We start from the raw sequence: 11,494 nt of genomic DNA on the forward strand, positions 1-11,494 counted from the left end.
TATGCCAAATTTTAGTCTGACAATATGATTTTCAGAGTAATTTTTAAATGTGGGAAATTCAACCAAAATTCCCTCAAACTGTAATGATTTGCTATTAGAAAACAAGTAGAACAAATCTTAAAGAACAAAGAATAAAGTATAGAAAAGAAAGTGTTTGCTTTTAACAATGGATATAGTACCATGGAAGAATTGGATAAGCAAAACTTAGACAATAAATCCAAACCTTTCAGTAGAACCCAGCTCTCCCATTGATATAAAAAGCATTCCAGGGATCATAGAGATTTTGAAATCACTGCAGAGGGAATACAAATACAGTTTGTAGAGGTTAATTAGGGCATTAGAGGACAATATTGCTTTTGGAAAGTTTTTTTTTTTTTTAAATAAGTGGATTGCAGAAAGATTTCACATAGATTTCTGAGAGAAAACAAATGAGTTTTTGTATTTAAATTTAAATAGTTGAAACAAGTTTATCCTCATGTAATATGCCTTAGAATAACTATGAAGATCATCATATATACTGCCCAAAATACAAGAGACATTTTTTTTTCCTACAACTGAGGCAACTAGAGAATTAAAGCATATAGAAGAGAGTTTTTTTTTTAGTCATGTGGCAATTCTTGAAAGTGATAGATGAAGACTGGTAGCTTGAAAAGGGTTAGACCAAGCTGATGTCATAGTGTTTACTTCCAAATGTTCAATGACAGTAAATGTATTTCTCTCCAAACCCTAAGAGCAGCTTAAAGATGTTATCTAATTAATCCATTGCTTTAAAAAAAATGGTACTTATATCACCCCATGAGATAGTCATCTGTTCTACTGCAATTATGCTGAGAGAATCAAGGAATCTATGACAAAGGACTTGTCATTCATCCACTTAGCAAACAGATCCAAGGCAATGTCACTATCTGTAACAGGTGTTGAGAATAAGCAGCAAATAAGATATAATCTCTGTGAGAAATGCAGAGTTCAAGGTAAAATAGATATAGAGATCCTGTCAGCATGATATGGGTATTCTGATAAGTAACTACAACATTGTCTTTGGAAAGATAATTGAGAGGATGTTCAGGAAGGGTTTGTCATCTATAGGGAACCTAGATATACAAGTTGGCGAGGAGAGGAGAGTGATCAAAGAATGTTCCAGTGAGAGGGGACACAATATGGAAAACTCTAAGGGCCAAATACAAAGGTCATGTTAGAGGCTCAGGGATCATTCAGTGTCACTGAAGTAAGAGTTAGAGAAGGGGTGTTATGATACTATGCTGACGACATAAACAGAATCTAGACAATGAAAGGCCACAAATAGCATGTCAGGGATTTGAGGCATTATATAAGTTTTTCAAGCAAAAACTGATTTTTGCTGGATCTGAATATAAAACAGATTGTTCGTACTGGAAGTGGAGAAGTGTGTGAAGGTGAGCAAGACTGTATGCAAGGAGAAGAATCAAGAGGGAACAGTTCTTCAGTAACAGAATTCAAAATTTCATTGGGACCAAACAGAGGTAGCAGAAGTGAGGACAGAGAAAACTGCCCCAATACAACTGGTCTTTATGAGGCCCAGCAGATAAGACTTTGCAGCAGGAAGGACAGAGTCCAAAAGAAGGGAAGTAAGAAGCCTTCTGGGTTTTGGTCTTGGCATTGGGTGTCCTTAAATGGGGAAGACAGGCTGGATTCTGTTTGATGAATTTAGTTTTTAACATGTGGAACTTGGGGTTTCTGTGATTCCCCAAGAGAAATTCTTGTGTTTTCTCTATTATTTTCTTTACTTTTTAGGTACTAGGGATTAAACTCAGGAGCACTCTACCACTGAGCTACATCACCAACCTTTTTCATTTTCTGAGTCAGGGTCTCTTTAAATTGCTGAGGCTGGCCTCAAACTTCTGATGCTCCTGCTTCAGTCTCCCGAGTAGCTGTTATGATAGTTGTGCACCACACACCCCTTGGAATTTTTGTTCTTATCATGATCCTACTTTGTTGAACGTAACTGCATTAGACGAAATAGGACAAATTGAAGGAAAGATTATATACTGAAGGCAAATATTGATGAGGAAAAGGGAGAGAATTGGAAAAGAAACCACTGAGCCAGTGAAAGAAAATGAAATGCCAGGTACAGCGGCTCACACCTGTAATCCCAGCCACTTGGGAGACCAAGACAGAAGGATCACAAGTGGAAAGCTAACCTTCACATCTTAGTGAGACCCTGTCTGAAAAATAAAAATTAAAAAGGACTGAGAATGTAGTCCAGTGGTAAATCACACCTGGGATCAATCTCCAGTACCAAAAGGGAAAGAAAAGAAAGAGAGAAAAAAGACACTACTCAGTGAAATGGAATTACAAAATCATAGTTATCATAAGTATTGTGAGTAGTTTTCCTCATTTACAAGATTAAAGAAGCAAGCAACACCTGAATTGCATGTTGTCTGTATAAATTCACGTAGGCAGAGCATGAACACCTGTGTGTACACAAAGAAGTCAGTGGAAACATGAGTTTAATAGAAAATAAGGTCAGACCACCTACCTGACATGGGTAGCCAATAAGATTGGCTGTCTTGACTTGATTGACCTGATTGGCCTCAGTGTCAGTGTTCAGATCTTAAGGACATATGTACATCTCATATTGAATATTCTGAGGTTTCTTGACAGGTGATTTTTAGTGACGAAATGTTCCGGTTCTGAAAGACTATCGTTATTATGCATGAAACTTTGTTGGTCTATTTTTTTTAACCATCATGACTTACGCAGAATGGAAATACTCTTAATTTAAGATTTAATGGATTTTCTTTTCCATGTAATATATACTAGATAATTGTCCAATCTTGACAATGTAAAAAATAAAATACAAATAACAGAAGTTGAAAGAACTCAGAGGGGGCTGGGGTTGTGGCTCAAGTGGTAGCATGCTCACCTGACATGTGTGCGGCCTGGGTTCGATCCTCAGCACCACATTAAGAAAAAAACAAAGATGTTGTGTCCGCCGAAAACTAAAAAATAAATAATTCTCTCTCTCTCTCTCTCTCTCTCTCTCTCTCTCTCTCTCTCTCTCTCTTAAAAAAAAAAGAAAGAACTCTGAAGAAGAGTCCAAAGTACTAATACCTGTATGTTATAAAGCAGAGAATAAAATGAGTGTTTATGATTGATGGAACAAAAAATACAATTATGAGTACTATTTAATGTTCAAATATAAGAATTTAGGAACAAAATGATAGAAAGCTTGTATGCTATGTCACCTAACGATTAAAATATGGCTACCAATTCATCACAGTGCTTGGCTGTAGTCATGAATATGGTATGAATGTGTGTGAACAGAGATTGTGTCAATCAGAAAGAACATACCATTAAAATGCACTATTGTGTTCCTAACAAAGTCAAGGGAGACAGGTCCACTTGTGAAAGGATCACTCAAAATACATTGAGTGAGAAACTTTGCTGAAGGTCACATGCACACCATGTGTTATGGACTGGGGTTCTTGAAATGTTCTGTTACAGAGGCAATGGCTGTCTTGGGAATAGTAAATGGAGAGCATATTAAGAGAGAAGGATTACCTCTGAACTGAAAGGCATTTTTGCAGCAATGAACCTTTTGGAATTGTATGTCTTACAGGGGTCCTTCACTCTTTTTCAGGGTCTCGTGAGTTTAGGGCATTCACAGTACAGGCCAGCTTCCACTCCCAGGCTTGGTGTTATTTTCCTCAGATTTCACTGTCATGATGTAGAAGATGGAAGATGGAAACGACAATGCCTGTCTGAAGGAGCAAGTGGATTAGGGTTCTTGAAATGTTCTGTGACAGAGGCAATGCTATCTTGGGAACAGTGAATGGAGAGCATGTTAAGAGAGATAGATTACCTTAGAAGTGATAGCCAATTACAGAGCACTGAAGTGTTAGGAATTGGCAGGTCTCAAGTAGGTCTTTCTTTTCTTCTCTGACTTAGGTCTTTCATAGTAAAGGCCAGCATCCACTCCCAGGCATGGTGTTCTTTTCTTCAGATTTCAGTGTCATGATGTAGAAGATGGAAGAAGGAAACGACAATGCCTGTGTGGAGCAGCAACTGCATTAGGGTTCTGAGAATTTCTGTGACAGTCAATGGTTGTCTTGGAAACTTTAAATGAAGAGCATTTAGTAGAGATGTATGACCTCAGAAGTGACAGCCAATGAAGGTGCACTGAACTGTTAGGAATTGGCAGGTCTCCAATGGGTCTTTCTTTCTTCTGGGGGTTCCATGACTTCAGGGCATTCAGAGTACAGGCCAGCATGCACTCCCAGGTTTGGAGTATTTTCCCCCAAATTTCACTGTCATGCTCTAGAAGATGGAAGATGGAAATGGCAATGACAGTTTGAAGCAGCAGCTGGGCTAGTATTCTTGAAATCTTCTGTGACAGAGGCATTGGCTATCTTGGGAACATGAAATGGAAAGCATGTTAGGAGAGACATATAAACTCTAAACTGAAAGGCATTGATGGAGCACTGAACTGTAAGGTATTTTCAGGTCTCAAATGAGTCATTGTTTCACTTTCAGGGTCCCATGACTTTTGGGTCTTTCATACTAATGTTCAGCTTTCACTCCCAGGCATGGTGTTCTATTCCTCAGATTTTCAGGTCATGATGTAGAAGATGGAAGGTGGAAACCACAATGACTTCTGAAGTAGTAACTGGATTAGGGTTCTTCAAAAGTTCTGTGACAGAGGCAATGGCTCTCTTGAGCACATTAAGTGAAGAGTGTATCAGGAGAGATGGATTACCTCTCAATTGAAAGCCACATATGGAGCACTGATCTGCTAGGAATTTGCATGTCTCAAGTGGGTCTTTCTTTTTCAGTGTCCCATGACTTTAGAGCCTTCATAGTATGGGAAGCTTCCACTCCCAGGCATGGTGTTCTTTTCCTCAGATTTGACAGTCATGATGTAGAAGATGGAAGACGGAAACAACAATGCCTGTGTGAAGCAGCAACTGGATTAGGGTTATTGAAATGTTTTGTGACAGAGGCAATGGCTGTCTTGGGCACATCCCATGGAGAGCATGTGAACAGAGATGGATTACCCCTGAACTGAAAGCCATTGATGGAGCAGCACTGTAGTGTTAGGAATTTGAAGGTCTCAAATGGGTCTATCTTTCTTTCTTTTTTTAGTGTCCCATGAGTTTAGGGCACTCATAGTACAGGCCAGCTTCCACTCCCAGGCGTGGTGTTCTTTTTCTCAGATTTTACTGTCATGATGTAGAAGATGGAAGATGGAAACAACAATGCCTGTGTGAAGTACCAACTGCATTAGGGTTCTTGAAATGTTCTTTGACAGAGGCAATGGCTGTCTTGGGCACATTAAAGGGAGATCAAGTTAGGAGAGATGGATTACCTCTGAAGTGAAAGCCATTGATGGAGCACTGAACTGTTAGAATATTACATGTCTTAAGCAGGTCTTTCTTTCTTTTGATTTCCGGGTCGCATAAATTTAGGGCATTCATAGTAAAGGAGGGCTTCAACTCCAAGGTGTGGTGATCTTTTCATCAGATTTTACAGTCACGATGTAGAAGATGGAAGGCGGAATTGACACAATGACTTCTGAAGCAGCAACTGGATTAGGGTTCTTGAAATGTTCTGTGACAGAGGCAGTGGCTCTCTTGAGCACATTAAATGGAGAGTGTATCCGGAGAGATGGATTACCTCTGAACTGAAAGCCACTATGGAGCACTGATCTGTTAGGAATTTGCATGTCTCAAGTGGGTCTTTCTTTCTTTTTCAGTGTTCCATGATTTTAGGGCATTCATAGTATGGGAAGCTTCCACGTCCAGTGGAGGTATTCTATTCCTCAGAGTTTACTGTCATAATGTAGAAGTTGGAAGATGGAAATAACAATGCCTGTCTGAAGCAGCAACTGGATTAGGGTTTTTGAAATGTTCTGTGACAGAGGCAATGGCTGTCTTGGGCACATTAAATGGAGAGCATGTTGGGAGAGATGGATTACCTCTGAACTGAAAGCCATTTTGCAGAAATGAACTGTTGGGAATTGTATGTCTTACAGGGGTCCTTTACTCTTTCTCAGGGTCTCATGACTTTAGAGAATTCACAGTACAGGCAAGCTTCCACTCCCAGTCTTGGTGTTCTTTTCCTCAGATTTCACTGTCATGATGTAGAAGATGGAAGATGGAAACGACAATGCCTGTCTGAAGGAGCAAGTTGATTAGGGTTCTTGAAATGTTCTGTGACAGAGGCAATCCTATCTTGTCAATAGTAAATGGAGAGCATGTTAACACAGAGAGAAATTACCTCAGAAGTGATAGCCAATTGCAGAGCACTGAAGTGTTAGGAATTGGCAGGTCTAAAGCAGGTCTTTCTTTTCTTCACTGACTTTAGGTCTTTCACAGTAAAGGCCAGCATCCACTCCCAGGCATGGTGTTCTTTTCCTCAGATTTCAGTGTCATGATGTAGAAGATGGAAGAAGGAAGAGACAATGCCTGTGTGGAGCAGCAACTGGATTAGGGTTCTGAGAATTTCTGTGACAGTCAATGGTTGTCTTGGGAACATTAAATGAAGAGCATGTTAGTAGAGATGTATGACCTCAGAAGTGACAGCCAATGAAGGTGCACTGAACTGTTAGGAATTGGCAGGTCTCCAATGGGTCTTTTTTTCTTCTGGGGGTTCCATGACTTCAGGGCATTCAAAATACAGGCAGAATGCACCCCAGGTTTGGAGTATTTTCCCCCAAATTTACTGTCATGCTGTTGAAGATGAAAGATGGAAATGACAATGACTGTTTGAAGCAGCAGCTAGGTTAATGTTGTTGAAATCTTCTGTGACAGAGGCAATGTCTATCTTGAAAACATGAAGTGGAGAGCATGTTAGAAGAGACATATAACCTGTAAACTGAAAGGCATTGATGGAGCACTGAACTGTTAGGAATTTTCAGGTCTCAAATGGGTCATTCTTTCTTTTTCAGGATCCTATGACTTTTAGGTCTTTCATAGTAAGGCCAGCTTCCACCTCGGGTGTGGTGTTTTTTACCTCAGAACTTCAGGTCATGATGTAGAAGATGGAAGATGGAAAGGACAATGCCTGTCTGAAGCAGCAACTGGATTAGGGTTCTTGAAATGTTCTGTGACAGAGGCAATTGATGTCTTGGGCACATTAAATGGAGCGCATGTTAGGAGAGATGAATTACCTGTGAACTGAAAGCCATTGATGGATCACTATTTTGTTAGGAATTTGCAGGTCTCAAATGGGTCTACCTCTCTTTCTTTTTCGGTGTCCCATGACATGAGGGCATTCGTAGTAGAGGCCAGTTTCCACTCCCATGCCTGGTAGTCTTTTTCTCAGATTTTACTGTCATGATGTAGAAGATGGAAGATGGAAACAACAATGGCTGTATGAAGCAGCAACTGGATTAGGCTTCTTGAAAGGTTCTGTGACAGAGGCAATGGTTGTCTTGGGCACATTCAATGGAGAGCATGTGATAGAGATGCATTACCTCTGAACTGAAACCCATTAATGGAGCACTGAACTGTTAAGTATTTGCAGGTCTCAAGTGCATCTTTCTATTTCAGGGTTCAATGAATTTAGGTCTTTCATAGTAGAGGCAGTTTCCACTCCCAGTCGTGGTGTTCTTTTTTTAAATTTTTTTTCAGATTTCTCTGTCAGGATGTAGAAGATGGAAGATGGAAACAACAATGCTAGTATGAAGCAGCAACTGGATTAGGGTTCTTGAATGATCTGACAGATGCGATGGCTGTCTTGGAAACATTCAATGGAGAATCTGTTAGGAGAAATGGATTACCACTGAAATGGAAGCCTTTAATGCATCACTGTAGTGTTAGGAATTTGCAGGTCTTAAATGGCTCTTTTTTTTTTTTTTTTTTACTTTTCTGGTGTCCCTTGATTTTAGGGCATTCATAGGAAACTGCAGCTTCCCCTCCCAGTCGTGGTGTTCTTTTCCTCAGATTTTACTGTGATGATGTAGAAGATGGAAGATGGAAATGACAATGACTGTCTGAGGCAGCAACTGCATTAGGGTTCTTTACAGGTCTGTGACAGAGGCAATGGCTGTCTTGGGATCATTCAATGGAGAGCATGTAAGGAGAGATGGAGTACCTCTTTAATGAAAGCCATTGATGGAGCACTGTACTGTTAGGAATTGGCATGTCTCAAATGCCGCTTTCTCTCTCTTTTTTTCTTTTTCGGCGTCCCATGACTTTAGGGCATTCATAGTAAAGACCCGCTTCCACTCCCAGGTGTGGTGTTCTTCACCTCAGATTTTCAGGTCATGATGTAGAAGATGGAAGATGGAAATGACAATGCCTCTCTGAAGCATCGGATTAGTGTTTTTGAAATGTTCTGTGACAAAGCCAAAGGCTGTCTTGGGAACTCTCAGTGGGAAAGCACCCCTTGAGACGTCCCAGTTGCTATGGGAACCATCTGTTCAAACAGAGGTTCTGTGACACTCATGGAGTTCTTCACTTCTTGACCATGAGGTTTGGATGCCAGGTGTGGGAGTTAGAAGTTTATCAAAGCAAGCTGGTCATCATAATCGGGTTGCCCCTATTTATGACCCTGGTTGGGCTTGCTTTGCACAAACTTTCTCCCCAAACCCCTTTCATTGATCACACTGAGATGGCTTGTGGTCATTGCACTCCACAGTGTAATAGCCTGTTTGGGTCCCATCTCCTGCCACCTGCAGGGTGGTTGATTGAGGAAACCAGATGAGGGGCCATGGGGGATGAGAAAAGACAGAAATCCAAGGGGTGAAAAAGCTGGAACTTGGTGTCCATTACACTCTGGTAGAGTGCAACGGTCAGGAGCCAGCTCAACACGTTTGTTACACAAGTTTTATCCTTAAAAGGTTTTTTTGTGTGTGTGTGAGAAAATTTGGACAAAGCCATCAAAACCAATGTCATATGTATGACCAGTCCAATTATGAGTAGCAGCTTGTGCCCATAACGTTCCACCGCTGAGCCCTGCCACCTGAACCACAAGTTCAAGAACTGAATACCTCCCTAGGTGGAACAGGTCTTAACCCAAGTAACTGGGCAGTCTTGACCAGCGCCTTGCATCAAGAATTCCCACGAGGGGCATCACCTCCCGGGAGAATTAGAGAAAACCCTAATTTAGTCACTGCTCCCAACAATTGCCTAGATGTTATTCTATATGTCCTGAGGACATATAGAAGCAGCAGTGTTGCTGCTTCATTTTGGTTCTAATGACTGGGTTCCAGTTGGAGCTCACTGGCAATTTTCGAAGCCATATTTTTGAAGGCCTTTGATTTCTTGGATATCGGCTTTAATCGGACCCCGTTGAGAGATAGTCTGGGGAGTTTACATACCTCCATCTCCCACTGCACCACTTCCTCGGTGTACCCATCTCCATGGATGCAGAAGAGCAGAAAGGGCGTCTTGTGCATATACTGGCAGTTGTTGGCATCCAGCACCCTGCGGATTTCCCTCATGATGTCACTGGGATCCATGGCACTGGTGATTTTCATGCTCCAGGTGAAGTGCAGGGAGCGAGGTTTTGCTTGTTGGTTCTCCTTTCTCTGCTCAGCAGAGACATGATGACTTGAGCCCTTATATCTCAGGGTCTTCTCAGACTCAGCTGGAGGCCTTCTTGTGAATTTAGATGTAAAACCACAAGTGGTGCCTCTCGGAGTCTGGGGCAATTCTTCAGCTGGATGGAAGCAGCTGGGTGAGGCAAGAGGACCTTCGCGTGTTGCAGTTTGGCATTCCCGGGGCTGGCGGTGGAACATTCGACGAAGGGCACTGGCTCTGGGGAAGCAGATGCAGCCCCGGGTGGAGGTACTTGGGACACTGTGGGTTGAAGTCGCTGGAGGGCTCTGAGCAGGGAAGGTGCTGTTGTTCTGACCATTCCGGCTAACTGAACGTGTGTCTGCTTTTGTTGTTTTGCGGCAGATATACTTACTCCACAGTGTCCTCCCTCCAGATGGTGTGCTGCTCTTGTAGGCAGCAGGCATTTTCTTGAATTCAGGAGTCTCCAGCTCCTTGGGACTGATGGTGATCCCAGGTACGGGCCTGGCTGGAGAAATTCCCTTTCCTCCCACAGCACTGCCGCCGGATTTCTGGGAGGCCATTTGATGTTCTCTGAGGTGACTCTGGGCAGTGCTGGTCGGATATGGCCCAGTTCCAGCATGGTCCAGGGACTGTGTCTGCTTCTCAGTGGAAACGCTTCGCTGCACTTTGCGTTGAGGAGGCCAGCTGGTGCTCTTTCTGAGGACCCTGCTTGGCTGCACCTTAGCCAACGAGATGTTTCTGTGGGAGACGGCCACCCCTGGACCAACAAAGGGTTGGAGGACATCAAGGCCTCTGTTGATCCACCTGTCTCCCATAATTTCGGCCAGGGTGCTTCGCTTAGTTGGATTGAGCACCAGCAAGCGTTTCAGCAGATCTTCACATTCTGTTGACATGTACAGAGGGATTCGGTATCTACCTTGTAGCACCCTGTCTCTGATTTCTCTGACATTGTGCCCAACAAAAGGAAGCGACCCGGTGACTAGGGTGTACAGAACCACGCCAAGACTCCACACATCCACTTCTGGACCATCATACTCTATGCGCTGGAAGAGCTCTGGAGCTGCATAGGGCGGACTGCCGCAAAACGTGTCGAGTTTACACCCAAGTGTAAACTCGTTGCTGAGTCCAAAATCGGCTAGCTTGATGTTCATGTGCCCGTCTAATAACAGATTCTCCGCCTTCAGGTCTCGGTGGGCGACCTGCTTTTGGTGACAATATTGGACTGCAGACACGATCTGCCGGAATATAGACCTTGCCTCCTCTTCCTGCAGCCTTCCTTTGTTGGCCAGATAGTCCAAAACTTCCCCTCCACTGGCGTACTCCAGGACCAAACAGAGTGCTTTTTCGCAGTCCAGAGCTTCATAGAGCTTCAGGATGTGTGGGTGGTCTAACATCTTGAGGATTCTCACCTCTCTGTACATCTTTTGGAGGACTTGTGGCTTCAGATGTCTCTTATCGATGATCTTGATTGCCACTTCTTTATCTGTGACGACGTGACGGGCCAGCACGACTTTGGCGAAGGCCCCCTTGCCGAGGGTTTTCAGGACTCTATAATCTCCAATGCGAGGCTGTTCACCTGCAGAGGAAGCTGTGGATTTTCGGCGCTGTGCTCCAGAGTGCCCGGTCTGGGAGGTGTCTTCTGCCCGTCTAGCTCCATGCGAGGGGTGCATGGTTTGACCCAAGTTGATGATCGATGGGTCTGGGTGTCACTGGAAAATTTAGGATAGGTGAGGGCTAGGCAAGGACAGGGGGTGGGGGAAAACAAGGAGAGAGTTGGAGATGGGTTGGGGAAAAAACAGCCACAACTGCCTTTTACCAACAAATATCGTGCCCAGTTCAAAAACTCGCTCTGGGAACATCAAAGGCCAAAAGGCAAATGAGGAGTGGTTCTAGGTCCACTCATTTCTAGGATTCTCATTCTATTATCTCCTAGGCAGTCAATGCAGTCATAAAGGTACTGACTGCATAAAGAGGGGTCATATGCACCCTAA

At 43.0% G+C, this 11,494-nt stretch overlaps 1 protein-coding gene across 1 annotated transcript; it reads right to left on the reverse strand.

Annotated features, from left to right (window-relative positions):
- Window positions 1-9,175: 9,175 nt before the first annotated feature.
- On the reverse strand, window positions 9,176-11,173 carry LOC308649819 (MAP/microtubule affinity-regulating kinase 3-like; the record flags this gene model as incomplete). The annotated part of the gene is made up of 1 exon (XM_081295661.1): window positions 9,176-11,173. One exon carries the CDS (start codon window positions 11,171-11,173, stop codon window positions 9,176-9,178), a length of 1,998 nt encoding a protein of 665 aa, XP_081151787.1.
- Between the last annotated feature and the right edge of the window lie 321 nt (window positions 11,174-11,494).

The sequence above is a fragment of the Spermophilus citellus genome (assembly GCF_964194105.1).
Source record: "Spermophilus citellus genome assembly, chromosome: 5".
Taxonomy (NCBI): Eukaryota; Metazoa; Chordata; class Mammalia; order Rodentia; family Sciuridae; genus Spermophilus; species Spermophilus citellus.